Source organism: Lichenostomus cassidix, chromosome 11 (genome assembly GCF_008360975.1).
Source record: "Lichenostomus cassidix isolate B80296 chromosome 11, HeHo_3.0, whole genome shotgun sequence".
NCBI lineage: Eukaryota > Metazoa > Chordata > Aves > Passeriformes > Meliphagidae > Lichenostomus > Lichenostomus cassidix.
The window spans coordinates 11,763,356-11,780,643 of record NC_139492.1 but is presented as its reverse complement, the minus strand read 5'-3'; the positions used below and the strand labels follow the sequence as shown (position 1 = coordinate 11,780,643).

The following is a 17,288-nucleotide window of genomic DNA, read 5'->3' as shown; positions in this document are numbered from 1 at the left end:
AGTAACTTGTTTTGTCTTCAGGGGGAATTTTGCTCCTCTGCAAGAGCAATCAGCACCATTAGATTCCTAATAAGACTGTGATATTATGTGGCACTGCTGTTGGACAGGTTTTCTAGTGACTTGTACATGAGATTTTTATTAAGTATGAAAATCAGCAAATATGAAAACATCCGTAGGTTTCAGATCCCAAAGACACAAGAAATACTTCCTTTAAGCAGGTGTGCCCTCCTAGGCAGCTGTTTAAGATTAGTAAATTACAAGCTCAGGATTTTATTCTTAAATATGGCTAAAGAATAAACTCTTTAGTCTGGCAAGTTGGAGTCAAACTGCCACAATGAGCACCTGTTGAGAAAGCCCATTATTTGAAGCTGGGGGTTCTGGGTGAAAAGATCACTGTGAATTAATTTTGATTGCTTCACAAAACTCTCCATAACAAATGGTCTCTGACAAGGGTATCAGGGGACTTCCATTTGAAGGGGAGAAAAAAAGATTTTGTTTCTAGGAAGGTAACATAATCTCTGCAGTGATATTAAAACACACCAGTGGCTGCACTTGCTTGAATCTCTCTTCTGAAACAGATTGTATTTGCTTAGGTTACCAGGTATTAGGTTTTGGGAAGGGAAAGAAAAACAAATTATATCCAAATCCTATCTAAAATGTTAGCTAAAAAGAATATGGCCAGAGATCCATGAAGCCTGGATTATTAAGGCAGTTGCTTGCAATTTTAATCACAGACACATTTCTTGGTGTTCTGGATTGCTATATGCATTGCCAAAAAGGAGGAGGAAGATAAAAAAAAAAAAATCAATCAAAATAAAGGTTTTTCAGTCTACTAAAAAAATCCGCAGCTTTCTTGTATGAGCTAACTCTAACAGTAAGTTAAAGTAACAGTAAGGATAATAAGAATATCTGGCAAATGCTTCTCTTGCTTGGTATATAGGCTATTGAATGCAACAGTCTTTATCTCTCTGAAAAGAATTTTCCATCCAAAATATAGAACAGCACTACCTGTCTGTCACCCCTGATTAAATCTAAGGCCAAGCTTACCATCTGTTTGTGCAAATGAAAAGTGTAATATTCCACCAAGTACTCTGCAGGACCACTTTACTTAAAGGTTTCCTGCAAAATGATTTTCGGTTTGTCCAGGGCTTATTTTTAGAACAAAAATAATTGCCAGAAAGCACTATGCTTTTAGCTAATAATCATGATCCAGTTGACTTTATGCTTGATTTGTCAACTCTTAGCCATTAACTTTACATGAATTACAACTTCTGATTCCTTCAAAACTGACGGTAAAAATTATATCCATATGAAGATAATAAAATGCTCATAATGACTTCCTTTTTTATGTGTGTTCTGTTTCTAAAGCAATCTGAATTACTTCATCATCAGAACATTAACTGCACCTACACAAAATTTTGGATGCATATGGATTCATATGGGTACCAGAGGCTTGTGTCTATGGCTGGCAAAATCACTGCAACTATATTAAAGTCAAAATGTGGCCACAAATTATGATAAATAAAAGAAAGAGAAGAATTCTAGGTAAGTCAGATTCTGTACTTAGTTAATTTATGGTTTAGGTGGGAATCAGTCTGGTATCAGACCACCAGCCACATAATCTTTCCAACTTTTGCAGTATCTGTGTTACACTGCAGGGCACACGATGGCCACCTGAAGAAACAAACACTGATGCTGTTGTATTTCTTTCTAAAACCCAGACTGATATATTGTCATAATCCCAGAACAGAAATACTAGAAGAAGTCTTCCAGCAGTTGCTTGACATTGCTGCTGTAAATAAAACTGGTAACTTGACCTGTTTGAAGTTGAACATAAACTCTGCATTGAAAAAAAATATATGTGAGCTCCATGCCTTTGACAACACCACAGCAGCACTCATGTGTAGCTCCTGCCTTCCCAGAACCTTCCCAAAGATGGATGCACCAGGGAGGAACTGACTGCACAGACACTGCCTGTGTGTTGGGTGGGTTGTGTGGTTTGTGGGGGTGTTTTTGTTTTTTTTTTTTGGTTTGTGTTGGTGTGGTTGGTGTTGGGGTGTGGTTTGGGTGTTTTTTTTTTTTTGTTTGGTGTGTGTGTAGCATAAACTACTTCTGTTTCAACAATTTGAGGTTTTTTTCCACCCAAGTTTGTTTTCTACCCAGCCTCAGCTATGCTATATGACCCTTAAAATTATCATATATATCTCTTCAACCAATAGATTTATTCTGTTGTTAATTCCATTGCTCTCTAACATGAAGCAATGGGTGAAAGTGAAAAATAAAAATCCCATAGATGTTGTTTTATCTTAAATAGACATAGAGAAAAAGATGAAGTCTTTCTAATAATGCCCCTGTGATTCTATTTTAGCACACAACACACACTAGAAAAGTATGAGCAGCGGGAAATAAGTAATATATCATTTGCTTCTTTTCTTCATGCCTCCAAAATAAACTACAACTTTCCCATGTTGAAAAGTTCTTCCTTAAGTTAATAAAATCTGTCACTTTCCATAACGGTTGATTTGAAGCGAGTCCACAGGTGCAGTGCTCTGTTGTTCACAGCTTGGCAAGTCAAGGCTTATAATAAAAAGCTCTCTGTGTTATGGTCCTCCTTCCCCATCAATACGCATCAAGTATTATTAGAATCATCTGCCACCTCAGTGGTGCTTCCTCTGTGCTCAAACTGCAGAAGCAACAATGACATTTTAGTGCTCTGCAGGTGCTGCTGTGTGTGGTCACGGACGCAGAAGTGTGGTCTGCTATTGTTCTGCAGCAGCACTTTGATCTCCAACACAAAAAGCCACAGAGCTGCCTGCCCTGTTCATTCTTATGCTGGGCTGATACCAAGCGCAGAGAGAAAGAAGAGGTGACAAGAGCTGGGCAATCCATAATATTTATTTCAACAAATGCTTCAAATCTTTTTAAACATCATAAGAACACGGCTCATTAAACTACAACAGCCTTGAAATTGTGTTATAAAACCACAAAACAAAAATCAATACTTCTGCTGAAAAGGAGGTAATGAAATATATCGAGTTGGTTGAAAAGTGGTTTGTATGAATCATAATATTATTATGTGCACATCGCTTCTGCTCCCAATACTTAAAGTTAACAAACTAGGGAGTGTTTTCTATCCCATCACTTAAACAGGTGCTACAAGGTGGTATTTATCAGTTATTTTCCAGACTTGATCCTTCTGCCATAAATAATGCTGGGATACAGGAGGCTTAGTAAAAGGAGATCAATCCAGTGCATATTTGCTACCTGAGCTTCAGCTGTTGTATTATTTCACAGTCTGATCAATACTGCACTCCACAATAGCAAGGGAAAAAGCCACAACATCACCCTGATGAGTCACTGTAGGTTTATTGCTGAACCAGAAGGATGTAACATTTCTGATTTTATAAAGACTAAATTTGGCAGCAGCATTTGACCACTATTAAATAGTTTAACTCTCTCTTTCAAGTCATTTATCGTGACTTGTCCAGACCTTCAGCATAAACTCTTCTGGAATCAACACTCCCTCTGCTGAAACAAACTCCTGTGAAATATTATTTAGAACTCTCTCATTTATTTTAATCTCGGTTTACTGGTCTGCAAGGGAATTCAGGAAAATCTGGTACTTAAAAATATTTTGATGCTAACAAGCAATAACGACATCGATATTTTTCTCAAGAAAAATTAACTATAAATACATAGAAACAATAAGAACAGAAGGAACAAAAGATTGAATAGTAACTAAATGAGACTGGCCAAAGACTCAGCAGCTACTGGTAGGCACTGTACTCTCACCCTCCACAGAAATCAACCCTCAAATCTGCCAAACTCTGTTTGTAATATAATCAGAAGAGAGCAAAAGCTTCCCATACTGAAATTAGTTCATTTAAAAGGAACATGTGTGGCTATATCCACATAAGTCTTTCAAAGTGAAATAAAGAAGAAAACTATATATCAAAAATCAATTGAGGAAGGGCAGAGGGGACTAAAAGCAGTTTTTAAGACTTGTGCAGAGTGCTTAGATTAACTATTTCCACCAAAAGAGGAAATTCATACTATAAAACAGTCCAACCTGTGCTCTGGGAAGAGAAGAATACAAAGCATAACCTGAAACTTCCGTACATCTGATTTGCTGAAGAGAAACAAGGTCCTAGATTTAGGACAAGCTCATCCAAAACACTTTCATAGTTGCCACTGCTGTAGCCAAAACCTTTTCTGCACCTCACTTCTTGCACTATGAACCTCAACAGGGCAGACTGAGCCATTTCACTACACCTCAGTCATTTCAAAACCTCCTGTACTGGAGATCTGTCCTAATAGATGCATCTCCATCCCATCATTTTAGACAGTTATGGTGGCACTGGATGTCCACTCACCATGACAGAACAAAAGCTTAGTTTTGTACCCAAGCAGGAAAATCTCACTTCCTACAGCACGTGAGCTTCTGCTCCCAGCTGGGGGATAGTTCTGCAGAAGCTGAGGAAATGCCATCCTGTAAATGAACATCTCAACTTCCCTTTGGCATGCAGAATGAACGAGTTTCTCCAATTCCAGCAGGGAGCCTTTCCAAATTATGCTTTGATTTTACTACTTAACAGGAGGAGGAGAAATGGTGTTACAGCTGGTAGCTACTGATACTTAATCTTACATTTATTTTTACTTTATTGTTTTCTATTTATAGTCTTGTCTTTCACCAGCTCTACTGCTGTTAGAACCTTTTCCAGTAACTGTCAATATTACACAGAGCCTTAACCCCTGAGAGAGAAAGAAAGAAATGAGGGGGTGGAAGACAAGAGACAACCACTAATCCTGAAGTGAGCTCTATCACATCATCACAGGACTCCCTGCTACTTCAGAGCTTTCTACACTAACTAGCTGTACAATAATTTCATTTGCTTAAGGTCAAATCTCCCCAGAAATGTTGTTTGGAAATGCAGCAGCCTGGATTTGACCCTGGATTTACCAAGAGCTGAGAATGTACTGCATACATCCCCCAGCTCACATCCCATGTCAGCTATTGGTGTCTGACAACATCCTGGATCCATCAGCACATTGTCCCCAACATTCGTACACATAAAGACTAATCACATAGCATACTAATTTATTCCCTTTGATAAAAATGAAAAAAATTATATCATTACTTTTTTGGGGGAAACTGCTGTCCAGACAGGGCAGGAGGCATTAGGATGATCTCTGTGTGTTTGTCTAGGATGTCAGCTGGTAACTGTCCACTGTCATGGGACTTGGGCCATGATTTTAAGTGACTTTGTGTCAACACATTTTAACAGCTTGATTATTAGACAGGGCAGCACTTCCTAAAAAACATGTTTCTTTGGGATGGTTTAAATTGAGCTTTACATAAACTGGAATAGCAAAATAAACCATTGAATAAGCTTCAAATTTAGGCCAAATTGCAAAATAAATATCACAGAACTGGAAATCAACTCTGGGTACCTGTTTGCAAGGCAGCAATGCAATCACTATTTCCTTGTACTGTTCCCAGGAAAGGGATATCTTGTTTACATGGAAAATTTTAAAAGATTGTGGCTACATCCAATACTTCAGCAAAAATACAGTATCTCTTGAGAGCTTTGCAAAATCTGATTATTTGGTCATACAAATACAATAAAATGTAGGTGTGTATAATACAGGATTAACTTTTAAACTTCATCTAATAAGTGGCAAATAATGCACTGAGGTATCAGCAGAACACTTCCAGATGTTCCAGTAGATGCTGAAATACAAAATAGCTGTGAGTTGACTGTTTTCTAACCATTTATATTGCCAATGAGTAGCCATGATGATACACATACATGGAAAAAGAACAGTGAGAACAGTTTCCTATCTTAATACCCCAAAATAAGCAAAAATTAAAGGTAAGGAACTGCAGTTAGTGTCATTTTACAAAACACAACAGCAGATTAGCACAACTGGCCAAGGTCACCTGTGCCCAGAACCAGAGATGAAACTTCCACTTCCTAAATTATCTCCTTGCATTTTAAACACATGCAAAACACCTACACAAGCCTCCAAGGTTCCAAATCACTCTGAATTAAAATGTAAAAATTTAATTCAACAGTGCTAACAATAAAGGAATATGTGTGCATCTAGCTAGTGCATAGTTTGATAGAGTGAAAACAACAAAACCATAGGCTTTGAAACAGCACTGATGCAGGAATTAAATTCCAGTATTGTTGCTAACTTTTCATTTTCACTAATGGCTTTTAAGAAAGCCAGACATTTTTCCTCAGTCCATTTTACCTTTTTCCCTCCATTTGACAAATATTGATTTTCATTTCCTCCAAGTTTAAGTGCATTGAATGCTACTGTGACCGGTTTGTTTGCTTTTTTGTTTGTGTCCCAGCTTTATTGAGGATGCCAGCAGGAATGCATACAGCTTTCAAAAGAAGGAATTGGTTTAATAACTTCTTAAGATCCTGGAGAGAACACAGGGGCCCAGTCTACATTTTTTATAGGTCATGCAAGAAAAGTGACTCTAGGTGCCTATCTGATGTCAGTCAGGAGACTGCTGAAGGAATAGCCTCAGTGTTTTACGCTGTTGCTGCTGTGCTCTGGCACAACAGGACAAATTATGGAGTGTTCTTCATCCACTTCAGTGCAAATTTAGACATACTTCAGTGGCATTTTGACCTAAGCCTATTTTGTAGGCAATTGTCCCTTTAGGAGGCTAGGTTTGGAAGGTAACACCTCATGAAATTCTGGCTCAAACAAGCCATAGCTTTATGAATTCTTTTCTGCCTGATTCACAGATACATAAGCTCAACCTCCTTTTGTAAAATGATCTCCTTAAGCTTTGCAAACCTGCCCAGTACATTTTGGGTTCTTTCCTCTCTGAAGGTCTTATTCACCAACTAAGTAATCAGCCAGTCTGTGCAGTGATATGAATGAAGAGTGCTTATGAGATCTATTCCACCCATTCAAATGTGGAATGGGGAGAAATCTCAGTAGACAGGAGTAAACATCTGGACTGAAAGGGAGAGAAAGTAACACCTTAAATAGCTACATCCAGCACTACAGAAACTGTCTGTGCAGCACTCAGGCATTCTGCAGCGCTAGAAGCCAAAATCAGTTCAGCTGACTGAAGCAGGGGTTAAGTTGGTTTCTGTGTTTCAGCACCAGAGGTCTGTGCTGGTGTTTAGGGTTCCCCACAGCTGAGCTAACTGGTGATTTAACCATCACAGGCAGCCCTGTTCTCAGCAGCAGCTCTGACACAAGTTGCTGAGAAGACTCAGTATTCAGCCTAGACAAGTAAACCAACACAAAAACCTTTGAAATCTGGTCTGTCTCTACATAATTTGCTACTCTCTGGATCCTCTAACCAGCAGAAAGATAGGGGCTTGTATGAATGCACATTTAGTACTGAACATGATTATCCACTTAGTTATTGTACATATGAAATAAATGTTAGTTTCACTATGTATTAAGTGGCATTTTAAAATCCTGATGACAGTAAAGCAATTTAGAATTATTCACTGCTAGAAGAAGCTGATTTTCAAAACAGGCGGTGCTTTGAAAAAATTCTTAACATCATTCATCCAATTAGTCTCACTGCCTTCATATTGGAATAATTTTTAATAAAAAAGATGAGGAAAAAGACAGAAAGCAGTGATGAGTGGGGTTGAATCCATTAAAGTGTGTCAGACCACTCCATTTTTGCTTTCCATATTCAATTCTAAGTAGTTCTCATGTTGCACCACCTGATGCCAGGTGCTTCAGGGCTTCTGCTACACCCACCTGACATTGTGATGCTGCATTTTTAAGACCTTTAAAAATGAAAATAGACCTTTGCACTTCAGCACTGTGCTGGTCAAGAGAGCTGTCTGTACAGATGATGTGAATGTCTGCTAACATGGAGAGACTTTTACTTTTGAAATGAAATGACACCAGAAGTTTCAGGGCTGATCTTTCCAGTGAGAACCTTCCTTATTAACACAGGTGACCAAGTATAACATGGGCAAGGACATCTTTCTGGTGCCCATTTAACCTGATTTTAAAGTCCTTTCCAGCAGTGACAGTAACTTCTGAAAGTTAAGAAGAGCTTGCAGTTTGGGTTACCCAAAGAACAGCTATAAAAAGAAAGATGGCACCACTGCTACTTTGCAGCTCTGCAGTCGGTGTTCTCACAGGCTCTCTGTATACTCTGAGTGCTACGAGATGTTTGCCTCACTCACACACAGAGCATTGCAGAGAATGTCTGCAACCCTCACGTGCATGTTCCTCACCAGCTCCTGCACTGCTAGAGAGACCTGAGCACTACAGAAAATTCCTCTTTCCTGCTCTTCTGCTTGCATTCTACTGCTCCCCTTCCCATATACTGAGAAATTTTGCCTCTTAAGAAATTTAGCTTGTGGATTCAAAAACACATCTATACTAAAACAGAAGATAAAATGGAAACTGAAGGAAGTTGTAGTAGGATGAAACAATAATATAATTTGAGCCCAAAATGTCATTTTAATCACTCTAGTTCCTACACTTCATTACCTGTAAAATATTTTAGCCACCATATGTGGTTCAGGGCATCCTAGTATCCCATGTCCCGGGAACAAGATCTTCCCAGGAAGGAATCATCATGCACTCACCAGCTTCCACTGCTGAAGTAACACAGGGACTTGCTCAGGGTAACCATTCCAGTATTAGTGCAACCTGGATGTAAAACCTGGAATATCAAATCAGAAAATCATAAACACAGCTATCAGTAACTCTGTTCTCAGCTGAAGTTCCATACTTTTCAATTGTTCCTGTTCTTTCCTATTAAGATTAAAATTTCCAAGCCTACTCCTCAAGGTTTTATCTAGAGACATACATTTATATGAGACTGAGTTGTAAGTGAAATCTTTAAGTCATTCAATTTCAACTCAGCACTTAACAGACATATTGCTTCCAGCTTGTGTGAATAACTGTACCTACTTATTTGCAAAACATTATTTTAACTTCTGCCAGCTTATATTCTGGAGAGAAGGAAATCAAATGAAAAAATGCAATTTTGATTGGGGAAAAAAATCCCAGTTAAACAAACAAACAAAACCCCAACAAACAAACAGAAACAAACCTGGAAAACTACTGAACACTGACAGGGAAACAGACCTGCAGAGCTATGGAACACTGGCAAGGAGACAGCAAAAAAAAACCTGTCGTGCTACAAAGTCACAACTTTTGCCAACTAAAATTGGCCTCCTGCACACAACCAGGTAGCTTGTGATTTCAGGATTCTCAAAAGCAGAAGGCATGCCCCAAAGAAAAGGCCAGAACAAGCAGCAACCCTTGCATTTTGATGGTCATCAAATATTCTCCACAAAGCAGGAATAAACCGAGGCATTTATTGCCCGCTGCAAGTGGGAGGGCTAGTAATCTGTCCCTAAATCTGAAACCACAGCCAGCCTAGGAAGAAACACCAAAATTCAATAGACTTTTCCCTGAGAAAAGGGTTCAGGATTTGCTCGTCATCAGCACACGAAACAAGCCGGGAAATTTGCTGCTTCCTCTCCCTTCTCACCCCTGCCTGGCCAATACGGAAACCTCATTCCTGCCCATCCCATGTGCGGCCCCGATTGTCTCTCTCGCCACTCCGCCGGTACTGCGGGTCCTTTTGACGAGCGCTTGGCAGCCTTCCCTCCGTGTGCCTCTCTGCATCTCCGCAGCGTGCCCCGGGACGGTGGAGCGAGAGCCCGCCGAGCACCTCATCCTCTCCTCCTCGCCCCGCTCCGGCCCTCGGGGAAGCGCCGCATTCCCGGGCCAGCCCCGCGCTCCCTGGCCAGCCCCGCATTCCCGGGCCAGCCCCGCGCTCCCTGGCCAGCCCCGCATTCCCTGGCCAGCCCCGCATTCCCTGGCCAGCCCCGCGCTCCCGGGCCAGCCCCGCGCTCCCGGTCCGGCTGCTGGCAGCGGTGCCCGGCGGGAGGGGCAGCTCCGCCGTGTCCCTGGCCAGCACGGTCCTGACGCTCCGCCGCGGGCTCTTCCCAAGCGGGGAAGTCTCGCAAGCCATTAGCCCAATTTTTAAATAAATCACTGGGTGATTTCTGTTTCTGAAACACTGAGTCTGTTTCTGGGTGAAAAATATTCCGCGGGATGGTTAAATGATTGCGCTGAACGATCGCTGGCGCTTAAGAGAAAGCAAAAGTAAATCAACCCACCCCACAGTGCTTTATTTAAACGGATGATAAAATTGTGATGGACGAGACTAGAGGGGGAGAAAAAAAGGGTGAGAGGGGAAAGAAAACTTTGTTGCTGATAGAAAAATGAGGCCGCGGAAACAAAACCGTAAAGAAAAAAATCTATTCTTGAATAAGGATTAATTCAGTGTCTGTGAATAGGAAACGCTGCGCTGGGTAATTGCAGCGAGGTAGCGCGGCTCCCAGCTGCGAGGCGACGCGGGCACCTTTGTGCGCTTGCCAGGACAGCTCTGGGGAGAGGTAACTTCCCCCGGTCCCCACGGTCTGGTGTCGAGTAACGGGAAATTTAACATTCCGCCTTTCCAGAGCACATTATTTCCCCCCGCCTCCCCCACTTCCCCTCGCAGGAGGCCAGCCGGGCGCTCCGCCTGACGGGGCGGGGAGCGCCGAGCAGCTCCGGCCCGCACCCTGCGGGCACAGGGACCATGTCCCCAGCCTCTGCAGCGGGCCGGCCCAGCCCTAACTCTAGCCCCAGCCCCGCTCGGAGCTGGCAGGAGAAAGGGAACGACAACCTCCTGCCCAGCGCGGGGAGAACGGCCAGGCACCCTCCGTGCAGCGGGCGGCACAGCCCGGGCGCCCATGGCACCCATCCCTCAGCCCGGCACAGCACAGCCCGGGCACCAATCCCTCAGCCCAGCTCACCCACGGCTCAGCCCGGGCATTCTCCCTCAGCCTGGCACAGGCCAGGCATTCTCGCTCAGCCCAGCACCCACCTCCGCCGGCGGTACGAGGGCAGCACGGAGCGAAGCGGCAGCACGGCGGGGCAGCGCCCCGGCTCCCCAGGGGAACCCCCGGCCTGCCGGGCTGCTGGTCCGGAGGTGTCCCGGGGAGCCTCGCCCGCCGCAGCCACCGTGCCCTCGGGGAGCGCTTCGGGCGGGCTGGGGCAGCGCAGGTGTGTGGGCGGCGGGCTGCGCTGGGGAGCGGAGCGCATCCCCTCCGGCCCCTCAGCCAGCCGGGGTGCGCTCCGCTCCGGGAGCGGCCAGGGGGCAGGCCGCAAGGTAGGAGACAGAAAACCGCTTCTTTTCTTCTTTCGTTTTTTTTTTTTTTTTTTTTTTATTTTTTGTCCCCCGCATACTGCCGATCGCGTACGTTACCCAGCGGCAGGAGCCTCCGCGCTCCCGGGAAGGTTGGCGAGCGCGGGGCTCGCCTGCCCCGGGCGCGGCTTCCCTCGGAACCTACAGACTGCATTGCCCCGTGGGAAGAGGCTCCGAGGGCTGAAGTTAAAGGCAATAATGAAACTCAAGCTGCGGAAAGGAAACCCTCCCGGAGCGCTGGGGACTGCTAACCCTTCCCTGGCAACTTTTCCGTTGCACAAATCTCAACTCGGTGTACAAGGAGAATTAGTTAGTATTTCATTGATAAAATCATCAAAATCCTTTTAATTTACCTTTTTCTGAGACCAAAAGGTGACTTAAAATTCTTAAATATTCACATTGACAAGCCAGCTGGCTCTAGCGCACAACTTACATGTTAACAAAAATGCATATCATGTAGCAGGTGAATCATCACATTCGAACAGGAGAAGTCCTAAAGACATGAAGTCCAAGAGGTATCCAGACTACAGCGTTAATAAGGAGGATTCATAATCATAAGAAGGGCAAAAATCCTCAAGAAAAGTATTTCTCCCCCCAGCTCTTCAGCTGTAAATCCTCTCTGATGCCCAATTTGTAACTCAAGCTATGGGGGAAGGAAGAACTAAGTGATCGCTTCCTGTTTAAAAAGGTGGGCAACTCCCCCCACAGTGATCGTGAAAAAACCCCATAACTCAAAACACTTGAATTTTGGAAATGGTTAAAAAAAAACAAACGTGCCACATGGACACAAAATTGGCTGTGCCTGTTGGTGTTTTTGAAGGCATAATTTGATAGCAGCCAATCTGATTTATTTTTCATAGATAGTAACATAAAGAGATAAAACTGTACTGGGAGAAAATATTGGGCTGAGTTATGTTTGACAAACTCTCACTGAGGTTAATGATCATTGCAGGTGTTTAAGGGAAGCCAAATCATGTGCAAGGTCAAAGCAATTAGGTGTTGTTTGGTTTGTTTTTTTTTTACAATCAAGTTATAAACCCTATATAGTATATGGAGGCTTGCAAGTGGACATCTTAACACAGATATAGCAGCGTAAGCATGCCACAAACATACAATCTCATAAAATAAAATTAATATCAAATATAAAGCATTTGAACCAAATCAAGCCTTGAACATAATCTATTATTTCCTTCAAAGGAAACTTACCTAGGCTCAATAAGGTCTTTGCTAGCAGCATTTTTTTTAATAAACAAATTAAAAATGCCAAAATATCTACAATTTTATGAGAAGGAGGAGTTGAATATTTAAGGAGAAATTTCCCACTATTAGGGGGTACGAAAAATATACTAGCAATTAATATGCAATACATATATGTATACCCATACTTACAGATATAAACACGCACATACAACCTGGACAGTTCATGTTAACCAAGGGAAAGGCTAAATAATACAAAGTGATTACTAAATACAGGTACACTTTAAAAACACAGAGACAGCGAATCTTTTTATCTGTTGCAAAAATGTATTTGATTACTCGAATAAAATTACAGTATCTCTGCTGTTAGTAAGTATTAAATGTTAAAGAAACTGGACCTCTTTTCCTTTCAACTTTCCGAGAAAGTGCATGTAACAGTCCAAGGTTCCCCCTGTCCCCCCCAATGCCTAATACAAAATAAACAAACACTATACTTGTTCCCTTGGTCAAGGAGTAGGGCTTGGTCTTGTAAGGAACGTATGTACATTTTAATGAAAGTGATGTCTTATTGTATATACAAGAGCATCTACAGTTGTCCACGGAAGTTGTTCAAGATGCCATACTTAGCAGCATTGTGAAAGTCCAGCACATTTTCTATAATGAATATACCTACAAGGCAAAATGTTACGTCTCAGTTTCAACTACCAAAACAACACTTCAGTATCTTCTCTAATAATCCGCGTGCTTATTACTGTACAGAAATGTATTAACATTTAAGACGACTCAAGTAAAAAGCACAATACAAATAACAGTTCAAAACGGAAAATGTTAAACCTACAAAAATTAAAGCAGTTTTAATTTTATAATAAAAATCAAAAACTGAGCTGTGTAAAGGACCTACACTGTTCAGTCTATATTCTCTTAGTCCTTTTCTTAATTCTGTTTGGAAAAAATTAAACAATGTGTTTGCTGATAAAGTTTCCAGCAGGATCAAAGTGTATATTTATATACAGATTTTTATTAGAGATCTAATGCATCACTGAGGCATCGCATCAATACCAGAGTTCGTGTTAAACTGGATATAGAAAATAAGTTAATGCCAGAATAAGATCACCTAGCAGAACAGACTTGCAACTGCCATAAATGTTACAGCAAGTTTACAGCACTCTAGTTGATTAGTTCAAAATACGGGAGACCAAAGTTAATGCTTGCATTCGTTTGCAAAGCAAGGTTATATCACTAATAAATAAGCTCTCTTAGGACTCTAGAAGTAGAACATGGTACAAAACAAAGTCTTTGTAATGTTGTAGCCTGCAGCTTGAAAAAAAAAAAGCAACCCTAGGTTGCACTATTTGCAGGAATGTTATTTATGGAGTTTTTTTCTAATTTGTTACAATTTCTTTGTTGTCTTCCACGAAACGCGTAAAACGGAAGTTAGTTCCATTTTCATTGCTTGCCATTTTCTCCAGACCAGCTAGAGGTGCGTTGGGTTCTGAATTCTGGAGCTTCTCCAGGCTTCCTGTCAAGCCACTGATGGGAGAGCTGCCACCGTTGCCCAGGCCCCCCGGAGCCGGAGGGATGCCACCGTTCTGGATGACGGAGATCTCGTTGGTCTTCATGGCCAAGCCATTGGAGAGTGCAGCTGCATACTGGTTCCAGAAGCTGGATGGGTCTCCATTCCCTGACCGCGCAGCCAAATCCTTCTGAAACATTTCTGGGAACTTTACAGGATTGCCTCCTAGAAATGTCATGGGGCCATCTACAGAAAGTCGTCTGCCTCGTCTTGCAGGAGTACTGTTCCACATGTGAGTGCCCATGTGAACCTGGGAAGAAAGAAAGGAAGAAACAAACAAACAAAAAAGAGAAGTTGACAGGGATTTCAAACTTATTTTGATCACAGAGAAGGCAGGAGTCTATGAACATGTCCAGTCTTGTTACATAATGAATGTCATTGAAGGTAGAGGATACAGGACTCCATTTCCCATCTGAAACAATAAACTACTTCTAGGTTAGCCCATCACCATTACCCAGAATAACCTGTTCTCCTGCTGAACAATGCATTGCTTCTTACTCTTTTTTTTTATTACATGTATTTAGTTTATAATGACTTTGCATTATTCTGTCAATTGCAGATAGCTGCTTTCAGGGCTAGAATTGCTATGTCCACTTCCATTGCAATGGTAAGTATTGTATTTGACACCCTTTACCCTATAAACGTCCTTTTCAGACAGGCAGAAAGTATCCTTTACTGATTGCTCATCAGAGAGCCTCGTGTATAGACAGAATGGCCTGAAAGTAATTATTCATCTCACATTACTGGCAGCAGCCTCTAGAGAAATACTCTGTCAACAGAAAAATGTACACAGTAAAGTGCTCAACTGGTGTTCTAAAACTTAAGTATATTTGCTTTTTCAAACACATATCAGTAGGAAATGTTAGTTATATAATCAATTAAAGTAATGCCCATTATTTCCAGAATTATGTTAATAGTTTTTTTAAACACTCATCTTACATGATCGTTATGAAAAACAGCACATTCAAGAGCCTTTCACTTCTTGAAGAGGTGTGTGAGTTACAAAACACATTTCTCTGTTAATTAATACTCCTTACCATCATTTGCCTGTTCTGTTTCACACTCTACATAGGCAGTCTTTGCTGGTAGATGAATTTTAATTAAGTCAAAACAGCACATGCCTCAGACCAGCTGCCAACACGAGCACTCAACAAGAGGCCATCGAGGTCTACCAGAGCTGACTAAACACTCTGTCACACCACAAACACTCAAAGGCACCACTGCTTGCAACATTAATAAATGTCAAAAATCAAAAACCCCCAGCAAGGAGAAAATGAAACCTAAGAACAGCGAGAGGAAAAAGTACCTTCAGATTGCCTTTTGTTGTGAATGCTCTTCCACATATAGTGCAGGCAAAAGGTTTCTCACCAGTGTGTGTCCTTTCATGGATCTGCAGAGCACTGGAAGAAGAAAACGTTTTCCCACACGTGTTGCAGTAGTGCTGTTTCGGAGTTCTTCTAGGGAGAGCAGGGAGCAGCACAGGGGACGTAGCAGAGGACAGTGGCCCCGAAGCAACTAGACCAGAGGGTGCTTCTTTGCTGTCCTGAGGAGAGCCGTGCACAAAGCCGTTCACCTCAGTCTTTATGAGGGATGACAGTGTATTAACAGGCATAACCGAGGAGTTCTGATTGGGGCCAATGCTGGAGTTGGGCTCAAAAAGCTGTGATGGTAGATCTCGCATTTGATGTGTCAACATATGCTGCTTCAAATTACCCTTTGTGGAAAAGCCACGATTGCAAACTGTGCAAATAAATGGTCTCTCTTTGGTATGACTTCTGTAATGAATGTCCAAGGCACTCTGACAAGCAAATGTTTTGCCACAAATGTCACATGCAGTGTTTTTAAATTTACCTCTGTCTCTGAAAGGAAAGAGCATACTCAGGGACTCTTCTTTAATCATTTTATCAGTGTTACTAGATGTCAAGTCCAAAGCACCACTGTTAGCAGGGGTTGGAGACAAACCGTTGGCAAACTCACTTGGTAAAGCTCTTAATGGTTTCTCTTCAATACTTGGTGACTTGTGGTAATCATTAGTGCTGTTGGATGGGGACAAGGCCTGCATGGAAGAGGTAGACTCTGAGACAGCAGGGCTTCCAGCACTTTGGCTTTCCATATCACCACCCACAGATGACGAATCATTAGTCAAAACGTCCCCTTCCACTGACCCATTTTCAGCTGACTTTAGGCTTGCCTGAAGTTGTTCAGCAAGTCCGGCATTGATCATCTTCATCTGATTTTCCAAAGCAGCAATACTTGACATTTCCAGGGGCAAAGGGGAAGAAGACAAGCTGTCTTGTGATGCATCCACAGATTTAGGTGTATCTGGCACGCTGCTGTCAGGACAGTCTTCCATATTCTCATCTGAGAAGTTGTCTATATCATCAAAATTCTTATCATCAAAGGATCCCATATCTGATTCCATTGACTCAGGATAGTTTTCTGTCACCGGGGTGTTGGGGATCTGCCCTCCCATGTGCATTCGGATATGCTGCTGTAGCACAACGGCGTTGGTGAATTTTTTCTGGCAGATTGGGCATGAATGCTGCACTCTCAGTGGGGGCATGGCACGGTGGACACTGTAGTGAGTCTTTAAGTTGCCCTTAGTAGTGAAAGCACGACCACAGATTTTACATTTAAATGGCCTCTCTCCGGTATGTGTGCGATAATGCATTTTTAGCGCACTCTGGCAGCTGAGAACTCGGTGGCAAATGATGCACTTGTTAGGATCGGTCGCCTTTTTGTCAATGTTTTCTACAAGCTGCTGCAATTTTGACGTTTCAGATGCTGGCGTTGAATCCAATAGTCCTCCAAATGGAAACTTTGCCTTAAATTGCTCTGACATAAGAGGCATGAGCGGATTTGTAAAAGTGGCGACACCGCTGGAGCCCGAGTCTGCTGCTGGGGAGCTCACAGAGCTGCTCATGTTGGTGATGGTGCTTGTGTTTTGAGGGTTTTCTTCTGTTTTGCCATTTGAGGTAGGCAACGCACCAGCCTCTACCTCATCAGAAAGTCCATTGGAAATTTTTGATGTGGGATCAGCTGTTCCCGAGTCACTCTTGACAGAGCAGGGAGGGCTAGCAGAAGGATGGCTAATGGGAATCGGCTGAGGCTCCTCAGTTTTGATGAATGGGGTCAAGCTTGGAATCGTTGGTGGGAGTGGCAGGCCAACGGAAGTCGTTAGGGTGGAGAGGACTGGCTTGCTGTCCAGCCAGCTTGTGACAGGTTTCTCCGGCGGTATAGACATCCCATAAGGAATACCCGTGCTTGTAGGAATATTGTCCAAATGCTCTGGCACTGGGT

General features: G+C 42.4%; 1 protein-coding gene and 1 long non-coding RNA gene across 7 annotated transcripts in view; both read right to left on the bottom strand.

Annotated features, from left to right (window-relative positions):
- Positions 1 to 8,588, bottom strand: part of LOC146432312 (uncharacterized) — a 118,175-nt gene extending 109,587 nt beyond the window's left edge. Inside the window, exon 1 of the long non-coding RNA XR_014854547.1 lies at positions 8,500 to 8,588. This is a non-coding gene — a long non-coding RNA (uncharacterized LOC146432312). The remainder of the gene's footprint in view (positions 1 to 8,499) is intronic.
- A 4,134-nt stretch (positions 8,589 to 12,722) lies between these two features.
- The window catches only part of SALL1 (spalt like transcription factor 1), a 17,246-nt gene continuing 12,680 nt past the window's right edge, over positions 12,723 to 17,288 (bottom strand). For all 6 annotated transcript variants that reach the window (XM_085071877.1, XM_085071876.1, XM_085071873.1 and 3 more), the window contains 2 exons: positions 15,295 to 17,288; positions 12,723 to 14,238 (listed from right to left, as the gene is read on the bottom strand). The exon at positions 15,295 to 17,288 is cut by the window's right edge and continues 1,416 nt beyond it. In XM_085071877.1, the coding sequence (XP_084928003.1) occupies positions 13,798 to 14,238; positions 15,295 to 17,288 (2,435 nt within the window). In that variant the 3' untranslated portion in view covers positions 12,723 to 13,797. The remainder of the gene's footprint in view (positions 14,239 to 15,294) is intronic.